The sequence below is a fragment of the Stylophora pistillata genome, chromosome 4 (genome assembly GCF_964205215.1).
Source record: "Stylophora pistillata chromosome 4, jaStyPist1.2, whole genome shotgun sequence".
Lineage (NCBI taxonomy): Eukaryota > Metazoa > Cnidaria > Anthozoa > Scleractinia > Pocilloporidae > Stylophora > Stylophora pistillata.
In genome coordinates, this window is record NC_142522.1 from 10670728 (window position 1) to 10694331 (window position 23604).

Below are 23604 nucleotides of genomic sequence, written 5' to 3' on the forward strand. Positions count from 1 at the left end.
CGAGGGAAAGCTCAAGATACAAGAAGAGAAGCCCGCTTTAATTAACCACCAATGCGTTGTTTACACTTTTAAATGTGATTCGTGCGATGCGGATTATATCGGTTATACCACACGCCATCTTCATCAACGCATAGAAGAACATAAAGCCTCTGTCATTGGCAAGCATCTGAAAGAAGCCCACAGTGTAGCGTCCACTAGCCTAGAGGAAATGTTTTCCGTTCTCAAGAAATGCCGCGGGAAAATGGACTGCCTAATTCACGAAATGTTATTCATTCGCGAACAAAAACCAAAGCTAAACACGCAGTCTGACTCAATACGTGCAAAAGTATTTATTTAAACATATACTGCACGATCTGACATGCTAAACACCAATAACAATGAACGCTCATTATTCTAATGAAGTTATCACATTTTATTTGTATATAGTCTCTGAGCTACAATTTTACATCAGTTTTAACATTTTACTTGATAATGAGGTCATGCAGACTTCGAAACGTCGTAGTTTTTTACCGTTAATTTTTATTATCAAATGTAAGAAGATTTGGTTCGGGAAAAATTGTCCTTCTTGATCTCGACAGAGATAAAAGATCAACGAGGTACAGTAGGTCTTTTAATTTAATGTCCGTCTTGTAAAAATATTGAAGGGGCGAAATCCGGCCGATTTGAAATAAATCTGCGGCGAACCCTCCAAGTAGCAGTCTTCTCCTTAGTAAGGGATCATCGACCTCGTTCCCAGGGCCTTTTCCCCACCCCACCCCCAACTAAGGGAAAAGGCCCTAGGAACGAGGTTGGGGGGGGATTATTGGCTAAGGCGCGGGTAATATTGGAAACAAGAGGGACAGCTATTCATCATCTTGGTAAGAGTTTAAATTAATAGATAAAAGGTGCGTCGTTGATTCTACTCGATTGGGATCGACTTAGCAACACGAGAAGATATGTTTATACACAAGCTAACTTCAGAGGGTTTCTATCACGTTGACTGAAATGTAAAAATTTCTCATATCTTTCTCAACAAGATTATTTTTCAGACTGTCTACATTCCACAAGGTTTTAGATCTAGCAGCTAGAATTAAATAACATCGCTAAGATATGCGATGTTTTTATTCATATGAAAATCACACCCCCACCGAACGATCACGTTTGGCAGTATCAACTGCGCTTTGACCAGAAGAGGAATCTCTTCAACCCTCAACTCCTCAATATCAACAGCCCATGCCAGAGAAAATGATGAGACTTAGGACTTGGTGGCCTTATTACCAATACGACTGTGAAATATCACTAACAGGGAAGAATTGCCTTTGATATAATGATATCAAATTTATTGAATTGCACCTGTTTGTTTACTCCAAACATTGGCATGTGTCACATATCACACATTTTGCTACCGTTTGTTTCATCAAATAGAACATCAAAATATTTATCAGACAGAGTCAAATAAATGGAGGCATATTTATGAACGGATATTAATCCAACTGACCAAATAAAAAAAAAGGCTTTATTTCTTTCCACACTTGGTTGTATCAATTTCCCTCCGAAGTACTTTTTGTAATCAGAACTGTTAGTGATACATTTGCGATCACTCATAAGTGATCATTACAGTGAGTGAACGATAATAGAACGGGTTGGTTCGTCGAGCTGAAACACTAATGCCTATCATTGTATTCGAACGCCACCGACAAGGAAAAAAAAGTAAATCTAACTTATTAGAACATCAGGTATATTTACCATATTTCACAAAAGCTCATATTTGAATCAGTTCCCTGATAGTTGGAAACAAGCTAAAGTAATTCCAGTTCACAAGAAGGGCTCCTTCTCCGAGGTTTCAAACTACAGACCAATTTCTCTACTCAGCATTCCCAGAAAGCTCCTTGAAATCCAGATCTGTCCTATTATTGATAGTCATCTACAAGATTGTGGCCTTTTATCCATCAAGCTCGAAGCAGCTGGTATCTCTGGGCCATTACATCAGGGGTTAATGAGCTACTTACTGGATAGTTACGCTAACCACCGACACTGAGGTGAATAGTTGTTTTAGTATATACTAAAACAGTGAGATAATATACACCACCGTCGTTAATTTGAGTGATTTCTTCGTTTGTCACGGATGCAAACCGGGACGCCATTTTTTTTCCGAGTTGCTCGGAGGTATATAGCAAAGGATATTCGTAGTTTGACTAGCCAATCAGAGCGCGCCTTCAACGTTATCCACTGTTTTAGTATATACTAAATACCAATATACAGAAGTGAACAATCAGAGATCAGTCTCTCTTCCTATTAAATTTGGTGTTCCTCAAGGATCCTTGCTTGCCCTAAGATTGTATACCGTTTATACTAATATTAATGACCTTCCTGATCAAGTAGAAGATGACTCCATTCGATTTGATGTATGACGACGACACCAAAATTTACTCAATTGGTCCAAATATTGAACAAGTTATTTTGTTTTCTAAATGGCCTAATGGCACAGATATCCAAGTGGAGCTCTTCAAACAGATTGACAATCCACCCTTCCAAAACCAAAGCTATGATAACGAAAAAGCTGCAGTTCATTGGTCCTTTGCAGCCTTTATATTTTGACCATATGTTTTCGTATGTTATTCGTATGTATTCGTACATGTTATTCGTATGTTTTCAGCTAGACTGTTTGATAATAAATGCAATTGAATATGCAAGGAAATTTTAAACATTTTTCCCTATTTACCAACAAGGAAAAAATTGAAATGGTCCACGAAGACGAAGCCACATTTTGATGCTACAAACAAGTTTTGCGTTCACATTTCTCCACTCTCGCCCAGAATCACCTCAGTCATTAAAACTTTTAGTTTCTGTTACATTTTTAATCACACCGCAGGCTTTGTTACATTCAGTTAAAGCTAAGAAAGCAGACATCTGCGCGATTTTTTGTCTACTTAGGGCATGTTTACATTTCCAGTTACAACTTTTTCTTCAGTTGATTGTAACCAAGTCCCACTCAAAACACGCTTATTTTCACTCAAAAGCAACTCACTTAGTAAAAATTCAGACCTTGGTACACTTGTCTCACACTTAAATGCACTTTGATATCTGTTTAGACAGGTGATGTATATTCACACTACTGGTAATCTTTCCAATATTCAAGTAAAGCATGTCTTCATCAAAGAGTAAATAAAACACTCAAAAACAAACAAACAAAAAAACACACTCATGTATACCCAAAAACTTGATCAACTTCAGCTAACAGACTAAATTTGACTTGTTGCATCTTTAAAGCAGTATTGGTTGCTTCTAAATAAAGCGTAGTATATACTAGACAATGAGTAAATGAAAGTGATAAGAAATTTCTAAAAAGTCACGCAGAGTTAATTCTAACACTCACGGTTCTTATTAAGGTTTCTTTCTGTCACACCATTCAAAACTCTCTTAAGACAGGTGCCGATTCAGCCCGACCTGCCATATAGTGGTTAATGTCAATAGTAATCTGATGGCTCCTCAGGTGGTGTTTTATCGTTAGTGATCGCAGTATCACGGCTGAGGAGATTCTTGTTCTTTCCAAACCCCAGTTGAAACTGCCAAACGTACAGCTTGGTATTTGGGGGGATTTTTAGCCTAAAGGTTTCGTCTTCTTCAGTGCTGTTACTCCATTTGAACTGCTCAGTGTTGACGTTCTTTCCACCATACTTTTCTTTGAGGCTGAACTGAACTTTACAGAGGGCTTTAATCAATTCTGAGAGTTGGGCTTCGATCCCTACTTCTTCGCTTATTCCCATCTCGATAGACCATTCGAACTCGATGGTGGACATGGTGCTCCTGTCAAATCCAACGGTTTTCTTGATGGTTTTTTTCCCATTGAACGGCAATATTGGAGTCGTTTTGCAGACGTTTAATACCTTTCCAGAACCCAAGCACTTTTCCATGGGTGTGCGCTATGCCACCAGGGATAAACTTGAGCACTGACTCGCGAACGCTGAAGCTGGCCTCATCCTTGTTCAAGTTCATGTTGGTGCTTCTGTGATAGGTTACACCCCATTTTCCAGCCTGTTTCAAACAGTAGACAAAATCATTGGTACCCCAGAAGTAGATGCCATCTTGGAACGCTTGGTTGATTTTATATTCGACAGGGTCTTCATCTTTGTTCATGTTACTCGCCCGTCGCTAGGTGCCTTTGTTGGCAAACACGATGTAATATTTACCAAAGGCAGAGTAGTAGCCGCTTCCTCCGCGACAGTTGCGATGGAGAGAGTAAACCACAGCGTCGTCGTCGCTACTCAGGTCAGTGACTCTGCGATACTCATTTCCTTTGATGATGTAGAAGTAGGAATCAGTGGCCAAGTAGTAATCACCCCATCGACAGGCCTCACTCAGACGGTGAATCTTGATATCTTTTCCAGCGTGGATATCTTCGCACTTTATATAGACACCCACATCGGAACGGATAATGTAGAAGCTGTGTTCAGTACCACAAAAATCTATTCCCCTAGCCTCAGGTGCACTCTTCGGCACGATCTCCGGATAATCTGAAGTGGCAGACATACCTTTCACTCAGTGTTTGCAGCTGAAATACTCTTTCTTCTAGAGTATCTGCAAATAAAGCAAACCAAAGCGAAAAGAGCGAGCTTTTATGGCCACAGAATTTGATTATGGCTTGATCTTTAGTGGAAGGAGGGGCTATGAAACAAAACGTTTTCAAAACTGGGGCTTTCATTGTCTTTATTATTTTGCTCGAAGGGAAGTCATTGCGGTTAGAATTACATCCTCAAACCACCAACGCACATTTACAAATGTGACTTTTTTTCATTGTTCGATTGTTGACCAAATTTTCCTTTTTCTTTTCTGAACGTTTCCGAGAAGGAAATTCGCAGCGTTTCTATGCTTTGAAGGTAGTCTAACCGAGTAGATTTCTTGGACTGTGAAAGTTTTGGAAGATTCCATAAAATTGAGACTTGTGCTACATAAGAATGTGCCACTGAATTGAATGCGAAATTTGTCTCTCTGTAATGTAAATGAAAATAGTTTATCTGTGAAAGAAACACATTCGTAAAATTAAGGGAAACAATGTTATCCTATATAACTTCTTCCTGAAACAGTAACTCAGGAACTGAGCTTCACAGCAGGTTCTTATACCTTTGACCTTTAATAGGTTTTTATTTCATATTTGCTGAATCGGTCTTAAGTAAGTATTTTGCATCGCGACAAGTGGGCCATTTGGCAACAGGAAGCTAAATTTCTAGAAGAAATGTTTTGGTTTTCGGAATGACTTGAGCGGAACACAATTTGGGTCTTAGAATATGCTTTCCGAAAGAGAGAGATGATTATTCCGCGCAATGATACATAACACTTCTTTGGGCACGATTTTCCTGCAAGACAGGGTTGTTTTGCAGTATAGTAACTTTTTATGATAATTTCAAACGTTTGTTTCAAGTTACGTGCATCGAGTTCCAATGGTCTATCGAGATGGGAATAAGCGAAGAAGTAGGGATCGAAGCCCAACTCTCAGAATTGATTAAGGCCATCTGTAAAGTTCAGTTCAGCCTCAAAGAAAAGTATGGTGGAAAGAACGTCAACACTGAGCAGTTCAAATGGAGTAACAGCACTGAAGAAGACGAAACTTTTAGGCTAAAAATCCCCCCAAATACCAAGCTGTATGTTTGGCAGTTTCAACTGGGGTTTGGAAAGAACAAGAATCTCCTCAGCCGTGATACTGCGATCACTAACGATAAAACACCACCTGAGGAGCCATCAGATTACTATTTACATTAACCACTATATGGCAGGTCGGGCTGAATCGGCGCCTGTCCTAAGAGAGTTTTGAATGGTGTGACACAAAGAAACCTTAATAAGAACCGTGAGTGTTAGAATTAACTCTGCGTGACTTTTTAGAAATTTGTTATCACTTTCATTTACTCATTGTCTAGTATATACTACGCTTTATTTAGAAGCAACCAATACTGCTTTAAAGATGCAACAAGTCAAATTTAGTCTGTTAGCTGAAGTCGATCAAGTTTTTTGGTATACATGAGTGTTGTTTTGTTTATTTGTTTGTTTTTGAGTGTTTTATTTACTCTTTGATGAAGACATGCTTTACTTGAATATTGGAAAGATTACCAGTACTGTGAATATACATCACCTGTCTAAACAGATATCAAAGTGCATTTAAGTGTGAAACAAGTGCACCAAGGTCTGAATTTTTACTAAGTGAGTTTCTTTTGAGTGAAAATAAGCGTGTTTTGAGTGGGACTGGGATACAATCAACTGAAGAAAAAGTTGTAACTGGAAATGTAAACATGCCCTAAGTAGACAAAAAATCGCGCAGATGTTTGCTTTCTTAGCTTTAACTGAATGTAACAAAGCCTGCGGAGTGATTAAAAATGTAACACAAACTAAAAGTTTTAATGACTGAGGTGATTCTGGGCGAAAATGGAGAAAAATGAACTCAAAACTCTTGTTTGTAGCATCAAAATGTGGCTTCGTCTTCGTGGACCATTTCAATTTTTTCCTTGTTGGTAAATAGGGAAAAATGTTTAAAATTCCCTTGCATATTCAATTGCATTTATTATAAAACAGTCTAGCTGAAGGGAACTTTATGTACCACTGCTATCAATAATCATCTCTTTCACTTCGTGCGGCATATTCTATAAATCGAGCTTTGTGACGCTGGAATCACTGCGAAAAAAAACTGAACATTTTCTTCTGGAAATTTCGCTTTTTTTGCCTGCCCTCCTTCCAAAATGGAGGAGTTTTTTACTTTAGACATTGTATTTACCGGAGATATTTTCCATAAATCTTTTGTTTTTTTTTTCGGGAAGTTGTGTGGTCTGATTACTTGATACAAGATTCTTGATTCAGATGCAAATCACGCCCAACCAAACGATCACATTTGGCAGTTGCACTTGACCAGACTGAGAGGAATCTCTTCGGCTCTTAAATCATGCGCATGCTCACACAAGATGTAGAACCGCCTGAGTAACCATCACTTTGTATTATACAACATTCATGCATAGTGGAGCTCAGTGAATTGACGCCTGTCTATGAGTTTTGTTTAGTGTGAAACAGGTGAACTCTAGTCAAAACCGTGATTGCTAGAGCTTACTTTACCAAGACATCAGTGTAATTTGAATATTCGTATGTTTTCATAAACTCTTTAGCTAGAATACACTACGCTTGTCTGAGAAGTTACCAATACTTCAAATTACTGCTTTTAAGTTTGAGAGATGTGAACTTTAATCACAACACGATTGACATAAGAGGAGTCTGGAAATTTCTTTGTAACTTCATTTACTCGTTTTTCAGTCAGAATACGCTGCACCTGTTTCAAAGTTAAGAAACTGCTTTTGAAGTGTGAGAGAAGTCAACTGTAGTCTAATGTTCTAATAAGATAGATTTACTTTTTTTGCCTGTCGGTGGCGTTCTAATACAATATAAGCATTAGTGTTTGAGCTCGACGAACCAGCTTTCGGACACGTTTTCATATCGTTAATTCACGGTAAACAATACTAGGGAGTGATCGCGAATAAATCACTAACAGTTCTGATTAAAAATAAGTACTTCGGAGCGAAATTGATACAACCAAGTGTGGAAAGAAATAAAGCCTTCTTTATATCTGGTCATTTGGATTAAGATCCGCTCATAAATTGTGATGTTTCATTTGATGAAACAAACGGAAGCAAAATATGTGTGATATGTGTCATATGCTAATGTTTGGAGTAAATAAACAGGTACAATTCAGTAAATTTGATATCATTATATCAAAGGCAACTCTTTCCTGTCAGTGATATTTCATGGTCGTATTGGTAATAAGGTCGCCAAGTCCCTAAGTCTCATCATTTTCTCTTACATGGGCTACTGATAGTGAGGAGTTATTTATCAAGTATATCACGTACGAATAAACAGTTTTATGACTAAGGTGATCCTAAAGGAGAGTGAAACAGCCCAGAGCGGAGAGATTGTAAAGGTCAAAACTCAGTAAGTCCACTCTAAATACATAATTATAAAGTTTTATCGCAATGGACCACACGATAAATTTTTATTGACATTGAGGCCCGGCCAAGCGCACGCTACATTTCAACGCAATATCTTGCAATATTGTGCTCGATTGTTAGATATTGTTGCGAGATTACAACGAAATACTACATTTCTACGCAACATCTAGCAGCGTCGTTGTGAAGGAGCTGGCCAAACGCGTGCAACATCTTCCAACATCCACAAATGTTGCAACAAAAATGTGACCATTTTCAAACCTGATCCAATACCATCCAAAATGTTGCAACACCTTACTACAGGGTGGCCAAACGTGTACAATACAGCACAACACTTGTTACGTGAGTTTGACCGAGCCTTATGGTTTAATTTGCTGACTGTTTGAGTTGTTCCGCAGTACGTGACATCTTTTCTGGGGGTTGTAAGCTTGCAACATTTTGTATGGCTCTCGTTTCGCTTGCTAATCATCTGAAATCTGTTTTGAAGAAACTACCTGCAAAAAGAAATTATTGCAGTGTGCGAGACTATTTCAGTTATCAGGAATGATTTCATATGCCGACTTTCAATGCACTTTTTGATCTAAATAGACAGCTACCAATCAATAGATGTGATATCAAGTGAACATAAAAAGACAATTTTTTCCTTGTTGGTTATATTTCATGGTTATTTTGTTGACAGGGCTAGAAGAGCATGTTTTATGTCATTAAATCATTCTAAATGATGTTGAAGAATAATCAGAGTATCACAAACACATATTCCTGAGTGTAGTGATTTCAAGCGATAATGAAACAACCCAGTTGCGGAAAATATGTAAAGGTCATGAGTCAGTCAGTTTCACCCTTGCACGTAACTTGAAACAAACGTTTGAAATTATCATAAAAAGTTACTATACTGCAAAACAACCCTGTCTTGCAGGAAAATCGTGCCCAAAGAAGTGTTATGTATCATTGCGCGGAATAATCATCCCTCTCTTTCGGAAAGCATATTCTAAGACCCAAATTGCGTTCCGCTCTAATCATTCCGAAAACAAAAAAATTTCTTCTAGAAATTTAGTTTCCTGTTGCCAAATGGCCCACTTGTCGTGATGGAAAATGCTTACTTAAGACTGATCACATAAATATGAAATAAAACCTATTAAAGGTCAAAGGTATAAGAAATTGCTGTGAAGCTCAGTTCCTGAGTTACTGTTTCAGGAAGAAGTTATATAGGATAACATTGTTTCCTTCTGTTGTACGAATGTGTTTCTTTCACAGATAAACTATTTCCATTTACATTACAGAGACAAATTTCGCATTCAATTCATCAGTGGCACATTCTTATGTAGCACAAGTCTCATTTTAAGGAATCTTGCAAAACTTTCAAGTCCAAGAAATCTACTCGGTTAGACTACCTTCAAAGCACAGAAACGCTGCAAATTTCCCTTCTCGGAAGCGTCCAGAAAAGAAAAAGGAAAATTTGGTCAACAATCGAACGATGAAATGAAGTCACATTTGTGAATGTTCGTTGCTGCATTGCAGATGCCACTCTAACCGGAACGACTTCCCTTCAAGAAAAAGAATAACGAAAGTGAAAATCATAGTTTTGAACTTTTTTTTGTTTTATTGCTCCTCCCTCCACTAAAGATCAAGCCATGATCAAATTCCGTGTCCATGAAAGCTCGCTCTTTTCGCTTTGCTTTGCTTTTTTTGCAGATGCTCAAGAAGAAAGAGTATCCGTTCAGCTGCAAACACTGAGTGAAAGGTATGTCGGCCGCTTCAGATTATCCGGAGATCGTGCCGAAGAATGCACTTGTAGCTATAGAGGAATAGACTTTTGTGGTGCTACATACAGCGTCTACATTAGCCGTTCTGATGTGCGTGTCTATTTAAAGTGCGAAAATATCCACGTGTGGTGATTAGGACCGTTTAATTGCTAAAACAACGTCTGTGAACACCTAATCTCGTTCTTAAAATGTGAATTAGCAATACTTTTAGAAATTTCAATGAAAGATTTTGAAACATAACAGTCACATATATTAGTGGTATTTGAGGTCGAAAACACAATAAATAAACCTACTCCGATACACCTACTCCGGTACCCCTTTTACGAACGAAAACAGAAACAACTCCTAAATAAGATCTGCAAACTGCTATCAACGAAGGACTGTTCGGCATTCTTACAACAAATTTACGCGTTTTATGGTGTAATATTTTTGAAACAGCTTTGTACGAGTGAAAAACATTCCTTGAAGCGAGAACAGTTTTAATACGTCACGCTCCGCTTCTTCCACACTCCTCAGCGGGGTGTGCTTTTCCTGTAACTATTTGCGCGCCCACCTCTCCTCAGTCAGACCAGAAAACGCTACTTTAAGATCTAATGTGTAAATATCCAGCAGCCCCAAATTGAAAAGTTGCGAATCCACTACGCGTCGGTGTGCACAGCGCAATTAAGCTTCGCATCAGCACCGAAGTCAAGGTAGGTTAAATTCACGCGAAGATTTGGCTCGATTGCTGAATTGACGAGCATTTGCTCTCTGCGGGTCAAAGGACTAAAATAAAATAAATATGTGTTTCATGTGTGTGTGTGTGTGTGTGTGTGTGTGTGTGTGTGTGTGTGTGTGTGTGTGTGTGTGAATTGTGGTCATTCTTTCTTCTATTTCATTCATTTTCAGACGTAAGATAACCTTAAGTGAGCAATTTCATCAGCAGTATATGAGAACCAACCCTTGTCAGACGTTTATTTAGATAACTGAATATTTAAGATGACTTATGCTGAATAAAGCATGAAAACAAGTCTCTTTCCTTTTGGTTCCCTGAGGGTTGATGAGAGTCAAAGTAACTTGGTAAGTCTTTTCTAGATTACGCGAGCCATTTTACCATTTGTCTCGACTGGTACTATATAGGGAAACATCTATTTGAAGTTTTGGGAGCTTCTACACCGACAACGGTATTAAAATCTGACTGAGGTTCATATGCAAGTTTAGGCTTCTTCACAATAACCCCGTAAAGCAATCTAATTACTTTTACAGTATTGCATATTGTCGTTCGTGTTTAGCACTGAGGGTAATTGAATGGTTAACGGAACGCCATAACATAGCTCAATTCGTTTCGCGCGAACATTTTATTCATGAGATTCAAATGAAAGAAAGTTTGAATGCTTCTCCGTAATGATGCACGTAGTTCAAAACAAAATGACACAAAATCAGCTTTACAAAGAAACATGCTCTTATAAATTTTCCAATCCACAATCAGGGACGAATACAATATTCATACAATATTCGGGTTGTTGTGACAAGTTGTTCCTTTATGCTTCGTTGCGAAAGTATAAAACTTTTGCATAGTAATCAGTTTGCAAACGACGACGGCAAACAGGACGTGGTAAAACAAAAGACTTAAGGGGCAAAACGATAGTTCAGCTGGAGGATTTTAAAACTTTGTACATTTCTTAGCCGCCCTCGGCAAAACAACAACGTAAGATCGCTATTTCGATGTGCTGAGTTGTAGCGCTGAGAGAGACGATACGCATATCTAGCCATTCGCGAAAATTCTTGCTAAAGATATCAATTCGTTGAGGTCTTGATCACTGAAGGTGCTTTTAATATGACAACGATACAAAACCAAATTGCCAGGACTTCTTACAAATACGTTCAACGACTTATGATATGCCTTAAGCTATTTTTTATTAGCAAGTTGGCCCGAGAATATTGATACTCTGCTATTGTTGGCTAAAGCTAAATGGACCAGACATCGGCCCCGTTCACGTCAACTCAAACAATAAAGGTGAAAGACTATAAATTCGTAAATACCGACGACGTACGGCAACATCTCACTTTGGCGTAGTTTGAAGAAAAGGAAACAAGAAAGAAAGAAAAAGTATACATATGATGCACGATCCTCGCAGTAGAGAGCGCTATTTATGCAATAGCGAAAATCAGACCTGAAAAAAATCAGGCCTGTACGGGACTCGAACCACTGACCTCTGCGATACTAGTGCAGCGCTCTATCAATTGAGCTAACAAGCCAACTGGGAGCAGACCGTTAAGTTGATTCGTAATAAACCCGTGATGATAAATCAGATACAATGAATATATGAAGTGTATATAACTTCATATATTCATTGTATCTGATTTATCATCACGGGTTTATTACGAATCAACTTAACTTATTACTATTGATGAGGGCGATAATTGCTGGGGTTTGCAGCATCTCCATTTTTATATACTGGAGACACCTGAGAGACTTTTAATATATTAGGAACAATACCAGTTTCTATACACTGGTTGTAAATATGTTAGAGGTATTGACAATGGTTGAGCAGCTATTTTGATTAATTTGTTAGGGATATCTAGGGATGACTTGTGGTCATTTAAGCATTTAAATAATGAGCAGACTTGGGTTTCAGTAACACAAGATAGAACAAAGCTGTCTACCGGGGTTGATTTAATGTACTGGGTAGGATTTTCTTCACAGTGTCCAATCTTGTGGGCTAGATTTGGACCTACATTAGCAAAATCTTTGTTAAATTTATCTGCAATATCAGTTTTATCTGTGAAGACTCTATTGTTATGCACGATTTTTGAAATGGGGTTCTGCCCCTTATGTTTGAGGTTTATTATTGTACCAATTAACTTCCAAGATGCCCTCAGATTATTCTTGCATTGGTCAAAGTGCTGAGAAAAATAGGTCTTCTTACTCACACTTTTAAGCCAGTTTAGTTTATTAGCAAACTTTTCATATTTCGCCACTTTATCCGGATTATTAGAAAGAAAATGTGTTTTGTACATAGTGTGTTTAGTTTTGATTGATTTTAAAATGCCATTTGTCATCCAGGGCTTAATTAGTAGATAATTTTTGTTTTCTTCTGGACATACGTCGAATAGGTGCATGTCTATTGGTGATTGATTTGAGAAGATCAATATTTTTTTAGATGTTATCTCATGCAAGTCTACACATTCACTTTTGATAGCATTGCAGTTGATTGCATTGAAATCCTGAAGATAAGATTCCTGATTGAAATTAGAATAGTCTCTATACGGCATCTATCTAGGTTTTGCTTTGTTTTTTAAACTGGTATATCTACAATACTGAAACGAGTGGAAGGTGGTCTGTGTGTCTGTGTGTCTGTGTGTCTTTATTGTTCAAAAGATAAAATTACATATCTTATGTTACATCTAATACAGGAAGTACACTTTCACAAAGCTACATTATACTTAAAAACAATTCTATTAAAAAATGTATTCTTAAAACGGTTTGTGCGAATAGCGGGCATGACAGGGGATTTATTTCTCAAATTATACCTCGTGATCTTGGTCTCAGGGAAGTAGGCTCTAAGAGGATGGCTCAGGATAGTTGAAACCTTGCGACAAATTTTGTGATCTTGCGTTTTAAGTAAGTCACCTATCACTAATTTCTTAGATATGTATTTACGTTTAAAACAACGATCTAAAAACTGCTGGGCTATAGTTAGCTCTGACTCAGAGGCCCCATGCACAGATAGAGCATAAGTGATATTAGGTAGGACAATGGAATTAAATAAAACATCTACTTCTGCTTGGCTACATCCTTCCTTGCGGAGGCATCTGATAACGTATAACCCTTTATTAGCTTTACCTAACTTTTCTTTTAGGTGAGTACTGAATTTGCAGTTCGGCTGAAACGTGAGACCAAGAATGGTTATTGTACTAGTCTGAGGTATGCCAAAAATACTTTTGTAGGCCTCGGCAGTGTGACCTTTTTTATACATAATAAGTTCTTTACATTTAGTAGAATTTGAACTCATTCTATTTTGGCTTGCCCACTGTAAAAACTGATTTATTAAGTCTACAGAGTGATCTTTATAATAATATACCGGAGCAATAATCGTACAGTCATCAGCGTATTTGAAACCAAGTGTCTCGTTCCCTAATTTAATTTCCAGATCGTTAAGGGGGCATTCTGGTCAAAAAAAATTAAAAATCTTTATTTTTTTCGAAAATGTTTTGATGGCCTCTTTAGTTGGGCAAATCTGTCTAGTTTAAAGTTTTGATGTCAGTTTTTCCACTTCCAGTTTGCGAGTCAGTAAAAAATGAGGTTTTCTTAGCCTTGTTTTTTTGTTGTTTTCGGTTTCCATAGCAACGGTTTCAAATTTTGCGTTATTTTTGCGATCGATGCGTTATAACTTGTTAAAACACGTTCCTACGGTCTGGTGTGACCAAAGTCCGTTCCACAGGTACAATCTTTTCGGTTCTAAGCTAGGTTACTAAGCCAATTCAGCTCTCGGCCAAAACTCCGCATTGCTCCATAATACTTTCGCATTGCTCCATAATATTTTCGAATTACAATGCCAAAAGAAGGACGCAAACAAGCTGTTTTAAGGAAAAATGTTTCGAAAAAGCGAAAAAGTGGTTTCAGAGGCACTTCAGTCCATGATTTAAAGCGCCAGAATAAAGAGAAACGGCCAACAGTAGGAGTTACTTTCGTCGATGAAGACGATGTGGTCAGCGAGCTAATTCCACCACCAGCTGTGCCTGCATCTTCCAGAAAGATTCAAGTCTCTGAGACCGAAAGCCTCTCAGACGAGAATTCCTATAACGCTTTCGAGTCAGCAAATGGTTATCGCCTTGTTAGCATGGATAGCTTAAGGAAATTTTGTAACAGGATTTATTCACACTCTAAATGCTCTTCAGGTGAGTCTAGAGCTTTATCACATACACGTGTAATCTGTATGTAACGTATCTATCTTTCTACCTACAATCTGCTTAACTTAATAGCTATGTTATGAAGTTTCTTAACTGTTTATTTTGTTTTGGCTGCTTTAGGCCATGTTGAGTTAGAAGAAGACTGCACAAGTAGATTTGGCTTGAGCAGTTCCATCTATGCCAGGTGTGATGAATGTGGAATGTCAGAACTACTTGCTACTGGATACCACAAATCTGATGCCACATTACCGAATACTATCCAAGGAAAAGATTTAAATCGGAGAGTTGTTTATGGTGCCTTTGAAATGGGTTTAGGAAGGGAAGGAATAGCCAAACTGTGCAAAGTGTTAGATATGCCTTTCAGTATTTCAATTGATACATGGTATAGACATGAGGATGCTCTCTTAGAAGCCCACACTGATGTCGTTAAGAGGAGAGATTCTAAAAGAGTAAAACAGGCTGAGACAAGAGTGGACAAACAGTACAAGAACTACAGAATCATGAGGAGGCAGGCAAAACAAAGGGATGAAGAGCTGAGGTCCAACCGGGAAGGTGTGACATATGAGGCGGGAGGCTTCAATGATCTTGGACTGAACAGTGGACCATCAAGAAAGAGAAAAAAAAAATGAACAGACATAAAAGCCATTCCCTGGTGACATTTACTGCTGTTTGATATAGTATTATGGTGAAATATCAAAGCAAAGCAGTAGTTGAGAGAATGGAAGTCATTTTCATTGTTTTTTCTCTTTTACAAATGTTTAAGGCTATTTTCTGAAAAATGGCCATTTTTCCTACTGCCAGTACTGCCCCCTATTTTTTTGTGTCTTAGATTTAAGGTATGTTAGTCAAACTTGGCTCAAGTGTTTAACATATAGACTACTACAACTTAATGGGACAAAATTAGACCATATAAAATAGGAGCATATTTACAGGAAAAAACATAAAGTAAATGTTCATTTGGTTGCCATGACAACAATATCCGCCGTAACCAAATTTTGCCCCATTAAGTTGTAGTCCCTTTTATATAGAGTTGATGTGCCAAACATAAGTTTATTTGACTGCATTTTCATTAGAAACAAAAGGGGGCAGTGTATCAAGTCTAACGATAATATTTTATGTTATAGGGTTAATAATTAACTTCAGAAATGCATGGTCAGCAATTTAAGATCAATATTGAAGAAAGCATAATCAGGTGCCTCTTTGGTGAAAATGTGAGCCATTTAGGCTAAATTTTGAATTTTTTATGAATTTTAAAAGTTGTGGTCACAATCGTCCTAGTTTTAGACCAGAATGCCCCCTTAAGAAATATATTGAACAAATAAGGTCCTGAAACACTACCCTGGGTTGTGCCCTTGTTAACTGTTTTCCAATTACAGACATGATTCCCGAAAATAACTCTTTGTTTTCTATCTCGCAAAAAACCTAACCACCAGTTTATGATATACGGGTTAAGTGGTAGACTCTTAAGTTTCTCAGCAAGGAGTTGATGGCTCACAGAGTCAAAGGCCTTACTGAAATCCATCGCGAACATCCGCACTGCCTTGCACTTGGGATCATCAAGAAACTTGCAGATCTTATTCTGTATAAGTAGTAGAGCATCTGTGCAGCTCCCTCCTTCTCTATACGCGAATTGACTATTCAACAGCTGTTCTTCTACCGGCCTTTGGGCGTGAATCTTATAGACTGCCTTTTCCAGGGCTCTTGCTATTACAGGGGTTACGTTGATCCCCCGGAAGTCCCCTCTTGCCACTGGAACATCAACTTTTGGCAGTGGGTTTATACTTGCCCTTTTCCACGATCTAGGCCATTGGTGCGTAGCGAGAGACAAATTCCATAGCTTAGTAATGATTGGAGTGAAGATCTCCGCATGGTCTTTCCACACCCAATACGGAATTTGGTCAGGACCAGTTGCAGTCTTCTTTAGAGTACTCAGTGAGTTCCATACATATCGTTCACTAATTTCCGGGACTTTCACCTCAGGACCAATTTCAAGTAACGCGGGCTCAACGTGATCGCCATCCGTACACAGGTCACCGAAATACTCGTTCAAATCTTGAGCGGTCTCTCTATCCAGCGAAACGTTTGTGGACCGCCGGCGTTGAGATATCAAGTCTACGTTTTTCCACCATTCTCTGCTCCCCATTTTGCCCTCCAGAAGCATCCTTCTGTTTTCGCCAATAACCTTCAACACATTTCTACTAAGCTCTCTATGCTTATTAGTACGTAAAACAGAGATGCGAGACTTGCTACGTAGCATGTATTTAACTAGCGGTGTCATCCAACTTGGATCACGGGACGAAAGGGAAACCGTTCGTAAAGGCATGCACCAGTTAATATTTGCCAGGATCTTCAATTCTAAGATGTTCACAGCTGTTTCGATACTATCTGCCTCCAAAACATCATCCCAGCATTCTGATGCGAGGGATGATATCTGAGATATCAACAGTTAAAATCCCTGAGAAAACATTTCTTGAGCTATTGGTATAAATCTGATCAATTAGTGTAGCAGTGTGGTAAGTTAGTCGTGTTGGTTTTGTTACTACAGGACCACAAGTTTATTAGTGTTTGTGCACTATCACGTGCTATCCTCAATAAATAAAGTCTTATTATTATTATTATATTATTAGGTAATAGATTATTAGAGTACAACATATCAAGACAAGCGTCTCTAGGGGGATGAGTATTACATTTAAAGAAATCTATATTCATATCACCAAGGATATATAATTGGTACCTATTAGCATTGAATTGTATAGTTGTCTCATTAAAGTTATCTTTAAATTCTTCGATGTTTGCTCCTGGGTGTTTATAGATACAGCCAACTAAGATGGTCTTTTTGTTAGAAGACTGAGCTATTTCAACCCAGACAGATTCTACTAGGGGGCTTTCCAAAGTAATATCAGGCCTCGGGACTGATTTTAGAGATTTGCTAATATAAAGGGCTGCCCCTCCTGCAGAAATTGGAGAATCATTATGGAAGATCCTATAGCTGGGTAGTTCGATGCTAACTATATTATTCTTATTCAGCTTAGTTTCTGTGATTCCTATGATATCTGGTCGTGTATTTAAGGAACAATGAGGAGATCCTCAAGTAGATTTTAATTTTTAGGTAAGCTTCTGATATTACAGTGAAGGAATGAAATAGTATCTTTGCCCGATTTGCTTAGGATTGTATTTAAACTAGGAATATCATAGTAGTGAGATTCAGGACTAATTAGCATATGATCATGGTCAGCTTCATCAAATTTATCAGGATTAGGTAATATGTTGTATAAGTCAAGGTCTTTCAAATTTTGAAGTTGTAAATAACTTGATCCTGTTAGAATATGAAACTCTGTATCATTTAAGCTAAAAAAGGGGTAATGCTTGAAGGTTATTGTGAGTCATCATAGTCAATATCTGAGTGAGTTGTAAATAGCTTGATCCTGTTAGAATATGAAACTCTGTATCATTTAAGCTAAAAAAGGGGTAATGCTTGAAGGCTATTGTGAGTCATCATAGTCAATATCTGAGTGAGTTGTAAATAACTTGATCCTGTTAGAATATGAAACTCTGTATCATTTAAGCTAAAAAGGGGTAATGCTTGAAGGCTATTGTGAGTCATCATAGTCAATATCTGAGTCTCGGAGTTGTAAATAAATGTTACAATAATGAAGAATAATCAATAACTGCATGAGGGTTAATAAAAAGAAAAGATGCAAAATTTATGAGTTGCTTATCTTATCGAGGAAGTCTTGAAACTCTTCGCGGGTATTAAATCCTTCGGTTCTTGAGGATTCGTTGGCCTTTGAGTAGGATTCTTCCGTTTGCAGTCCAGAGATATTTAAAATTGTTCCTTCGTTTGAATTCATTTATGCGTCCAAATAACCGTTTGCGATAACTAGTGAGGGATTCGTTGATATGGATTTTGTTTTTGCTAGCAGCGATATGAACTGGGTCGTTTTGCACTGATGGCAGATGGATGATATTCTTTCCAGCTAGATTTCTACGTTTCTTGTACATTTCTTCCCTTTTAGCTCTGTGCACAAATTTAACGATCATTCGATGTTTCGCTTTCGCAGTGTCCGGTTGTCGATGAGCTGCTGCAATATGATTATCATTGAGTTGGACATCAATCAGGGATCCAATCTCTTTTACAAGTTGTTTAGGGCTGTCATTTGATAACACAGGGATGCCAGTTATTTCAAGGCAGTCTCTTCTGGAGTATTGTTGCATTTCATCAATTACACAGTCAACTCGATACATGGATTCTTCCATGCTGTTGGTTCGATCATCCAAATTTATCAGTGGTTTTCGCTACTTCAGCCTCTCGTTTCTCGAGTATATCTGTCGTTTTGTTCACAGATTGGAGTGCATTTAACATAGAGTCGTATTTATCTGAAATGAAGGCCTGTGATTTTTCGATGGAGTCGACCCGTGTTGTTAGAGTCGTGATGTGCATTCGCAGCGATCGACTCAAGTTCATTTTGAATTTATTGCTTCATACTTGGTAGGAATTCATCTTTCCAAATTTGGCGTAGAGAGTTTACGTTAAGGTAATTCTTACTTTCCATCTTTTTCGTATCTTCTTCACTTGCTTCTCCTCGCCTCGGCATCTTACTTTCATGTTCCCGTTCCAAGATGCAACAACAACTAAACCTGACTTGTCAAGAACTTCAACGAAACTTCAACGGAACTTCAACGGAAGTCAGTGCATAACTAAGATTATTATCCAACTACAGTTTCAACGGTTTCTGTTAGAAATAGCGGCCCACGGATTCACTGACCGAGCTGAAATGCGCTGTTAAAACGAGGGCGTCCCGGCATCCAGAATTTGGTAGACGAAAGGGGGCGAACTACCACTCTGAACTTCGATCGGAATCAAATGCTGAACAACTCTCCGTAAATATGTCGGTCACCTTTCACTGTTTCCAACCCTAACGATGGCTGCTCGAATCTTTTCATCAGCTCCAGGAATGAGTTCCTCGACTCTCGCTAGTTTCCAGAAGACTCCGGTCGATGAATCGTTTTTGAGTAAAACAATACCTCCCACGGGTATTTCTTGAGAACCATTTCTTCTATTTTCTACGTTAGATTGTTCACGCAAGCTAGTGAGATATTCCTTTCTCCACTGTTAGTTACTTGTTGAAGTAAAATTCTTGTGATGACGAGCTCTTCTTGTCACAGATTGATACGTACTGATGATCTTGTGATGAGAACTGTTCGGTGCTGGCGTGACACGTCGACCCTAAATGAGATTTGAAGGTGTCAATGGATAAGAAAATGAATCCTCGACATCGGTATACGCAAGTGATCGGCCTTGCATTGATTACTGCTTCGATTTCCACCAGTACTGTTCGCAGCTTGGTGAGTCTTGATAAGTCTTTTCTAGATTACGCGGGCCATTTTACCACTTGTCTCGACTTGTACTATATAGGGAAACATCTATTTGAAGTTTTGGGAGCTTCTACACCGACAACGGTATTAAAATCTGACTGAGGTTCAAATGCAAGGTTAGGCTTCTTCACGATAACCCCGTGAAGCAATCCAGTTACTTTTACAGTATTGCATATTGTCGTTTGTGTTAGGCACTGAGGGTAATTGAATGGTTAACGGAACGCCATAACATAGCTCAATTCGTTTCGCGCGAACATTTTATTCATGAGATTCAAATGGAAGAAAGATTGAATGCTTCTCTGTAATGATCCACGTAGTTCAAAACAAAATGACACAAAATCAGCTTTACAAAGAAACATGCTCTTATAAATTTTCCAATCCACAATCAGGGACGAATACAATATTCGTACAATATTCGGGTTATTGTGACAAGTTGTTCCTTTATGCTTCGCTGCGAAAGTATAAAACTTTTGCATAGTAATCAGTTTGCAAACGACGACGGCAAACAGGACGTGGTAAAACAAAAGACTTAAGGGGCAAAACGATAGTTCAGCTGGAGGATTTTAAAACTATGTACGCATTTCTTAGCCGCCCTCGGCAAAACAACAACGTAAAATCGCTATTTCGATGTGCTGAGATGTAGCGCTAGTAGAGACGATACGCATATCTAGCCATTCGCGAAAATTCTTGCTAAAGATATCAATTCGTTGAGGTCTTGATCACTTAAGGTGCCTTTTAATATGACAACGATACAAAACGAAATTACCAGGACTTCTTACAAATACGTTCAACGACTTGTGATATGCCTTAAGCTATTTTTTATTAGCAAGATGGCCCGAGAATATTGATACTCTTCTATTGTTGGCTAAACCTAAATGGACCAGACATCGGCGCTGTTTACGTCAACTCAAACAATAAAGATGAAAGACTATAAATTCAGAAATAATTTACTCTACTTTACGTCTACTTTTATATGTTATCTCACTGTCACTGACAATGAAATTAGTTTCAGTTTCGCGACGCATTCCAAGATCTCGTTTGATAACGAAGGGAAGAGAGATAACTCTTGTAATTACACACTGTGTACACGTTTTTCGAGCTGCGCGGTCTGCGGTCTGCGTTCTGCGTTTTTGAGGTCTGTGTTAACGAGACACCTGAGTTACTTTGTACGATTGTACCAAAAATGATTTCATATAGTAGAAGTACTTTAACGTTAAAACAGATATTCCGAGATCTCGTCTGATAACATCAATGACAAAAGAGAGATAGATAAATCTGGTAGTTACACTCTGTATACACAAAGGAAAACTGATTGCGCACACGTCGACTGACTCAAAAGGCACACACATAACCTATGCAAGACTGGTACGGCTCGACAGTGGAGGGTCGTAACTAGGATATGTTCAATAAGAATTCAACTCCAATGTTTACATAGCAGTTTCGCTCACGCATTCTGTGATCTCGTTTGATAACAAAGGGAAGAGAGATAAATCTGCTAATTACACACTGTGTAGACCTTTTTCGAGGCGTGGGTATTCGAGGTGTGCGGTTTGCGGTCTGCGGTTTGCGGTCTGCGGTCTGTGTTCATGTCTGCGTGCTTTCATGTAATTTCAGGTAATTTCAGATGGTTTCAGGTGGTTTCATTGGTGGTTTCAGATGGTTTCAGATGGTTTCAGGTGGTTTCAGGTGGTTTCAGGTGGTTTCAGGTGGTTTCAGGTGATTCCAACTTTTAGTAACTACCAATACCGACGACGTAGGGCAACATCTCACTGTGGCGTAATTTGAAGGAAACAAGAAAGAAAGAAAAGGTATAGTTGGAAAAAGTGGTACCCAGTACCTTTCGATTTCTTAGTATGTTCTAGAACCAAATTATAATGTTTCCTGTAAGGTAATTCTATACAAGTAGACGTACAGACCCAAAGATTATACGGTTCGCGATTCGGGACAAAGAATTCGTAGATAATTGACGTGAGTTGAGTGATGGTATCTTGAAAGAGTGATTCTTCTTTTTATAGAGCGGTAAAATCCAGAGTACACCAGTAGAAGTAATTTAAACATTTCTTTTATTCTCGCAAGTGATGGAAGACTGGTTTGTGCTATAATAACCCAAGCGAAGACGTAATTCTAACTCGTTTCATTTGTTTCGCTAATGCGTAATCGCTTCTCTATATACAGTAGTCTCCCACGCTGCTGTTTTTAGGGTCGTCACGCAACGCTCCTCCCCACCAACTGCTGCTCACGAGAGAAACACATTCCTTTCTATTTGTTATCGAAAACCAATAGAATACACGTTATTGTTATCGAGGTAACGCACCACTTCGTTCGATGTTGTGATCTTTCTTATTTCTTTGCTCGAAGATTTGAAGGTCCTTGCATTGTCTGACGTGAGTGTAGCAAGGAGTCCGCGTCGACTAGTGAATCGTCTGGATGTTAACAAAAATCCTTGAACGTTGAGGCTTTTGCTTAACTCCAAGTGTACGGCCCTTGTTGAGGCGTATGTGAACAAATATATGTAAACCTTGGTTGAGTTGTTCTCGTCTGGATTTCCGTTGTCAACATTCAACGGGCTGACAAAGTACAATCCCACATGCGTTAAAGGTGGATCCTCCGAAACCCGTCCGCATGGAAGATCGGGGAAAGACTGAGACTTGTATGGAGTTCCATCGATTCTCAAACAAATTACACATTTCCTGATCACTTGTTTTACTGCTTCGCAACCTCTCAAAATCCAAAATCGTTCTCTGATCAGAGTGAGAGTGTCCCTAACTCTACAGTGTTTTACTGATTCGTATGCACTCTTGATGATTAATCGGACGAACTCGTGTTTCGGTGGCAGTAGAGATGGGTTTTTTTTTGCCTTCCGACAAATCGGCATTATTTATCCTCCCCTTGCATTCGACAATTCCATCTTCAATAATAATCCGAATTGGAAGACGTAAGTCGGCGGTGCAGACTTCGGTTGACGGTGATCGTGAAGAAACTTGATTTCTTGTTCAAATGAAGACGCTTGCAGAGCGTTTATCCAAAGTTCTTCTACCTTGATCAATTCAGTTCACTCAGAATTTCATTTCCGTTCTCGGGTTTCAACTTGCTTCTGACCCCTGTTCTTTAGCTTGTTTACAAAACCGACGACTAAGGCTATCACACGGAGCAATTTTGTTGGTTCACTGAATCGTTTCACGTCGATTAATGCGTCAATCTTGGGATCTATTAAACAACAAGGCGAACGCGAAACCAATGAGTGTGCGATCTCGACTGGACTCTTAACAGCCTCTTTGAGTGCTACTTCATCTTCTTCTTGTCTTTTTTCGCTTAACGACCATTCCGATTCAGGCTTGTAGAGCAATTCTGGCCCGTTCCACCAAATCGTATTAATCGACAGTTCCTTCGCGTTTAATCCCCGCAATGGCAAATCTGCTGGATTCTGTTTTCTGGAGTAATGGCGACAGTCGCCCTTTGAAATTAACTTGCGAATTTCTTCCACTCGATGCTGTACATGTTTCCATAGTCTTTCGTTCCTTGTCCAGCATAAGGCTGTCATTGAATCCGTCCAGTAAAAGGTCTTGACGTTTTTTTTCGGCCAAATCGAGGTTGTTTATGAAGCGGACGAGAGGAAGTGT

General features: G+C 38.7%; 5 protein-coding genes and 1 pseudogene across 10 annotated transcripts in view; 2 read left to right on the plus strand and 4 right to left on the minus strand.

Annotated features, from left to right (window-relative positions):
• LOC148732455 (uncharacterized) overlaps window positions 1–23604 on the plus strand; it is a 55739-nt gene that overhangs the window by 29677 nt on the left and 2458 nt on the right. Inside the window, exons 1-2 of one of the 6 annotated variants that reach the window (XM_088756668.1) lie at window positions 10304–10407; window positions 10604–10774. The exons of 2 other annotated variants lie outside the window; for them this stretch is intronic. The gene's annotated coding sequence lies outside the window, so the exon portion shown is untranslated. Of the gene's footprint in view, window positions 1–10303; window positions 10408–10603; window positions 10775–19792; window positions 19955–20351; window positions 21953–23604 lie in introns of those variants that run through there. 3 more of the 6 variants (XM_088756671.1, XM_088756669.1, XM_088756670.1) reach the window with 3 other exon arrangements.
• Window positions 3447–4711, minus strand: LOC148732458 (uncharacterized; annotated as a pseudogene).
• Window positions 14115–15877, plus strand: LOC148732459 (uncharacterized). Its single transcript, XM_088756680.1, has 2 exons — window positions 14115–14596; window positions 14729–15877. The coding sequence occupies exons 1-2, from the start codon at window positions 14251–14253 to the stop codon at window positions 15235–15237; spliced, it is 855 nt and encodes a 284-aa protein (XP_088612806.1). The 5' UTR covers window positions 14115–14250; the 3' UTR covers window positions 15238–15877.
• LOC148732460 (uncharacterized) lies at window positions 15872–16751 on the minus strand. Its single transcript, XM_088757846.1, has 2 exons — window positions 16036–16751; window positions 15872–15905 (listed from the first exon to the last, which is right to left on the minus strand). Exons 1-2 carry the CDS (start codon window positions 16749–16751, stop codon window positions 15872–15874), a joined length of 750 nt encoding a protein of 249 aa, XP_088613972.1.
• Window positions 18362–18865, minus strand: LOC148732461 (uncharacterized). Its single transcript, XM_088757847.1, has one exon. The coding sequence runs from the start codon at window positions 18863–18865 to the stop codon at window positions 18362–18364; it is 504 nt and encodes a 167-aa protein (XP_088613973.1).
• On the minus strand, window positions 22251–22859 carry LOC148732462 (uncharacterized). Its single transcript, XM_088757848.1, has one exon. It carries the CDS (start codon window positions 22857–22859, stop codon window positions 22251–22253), a length of 609 nt encoding a protein of 202 aa, XP_088613974.1.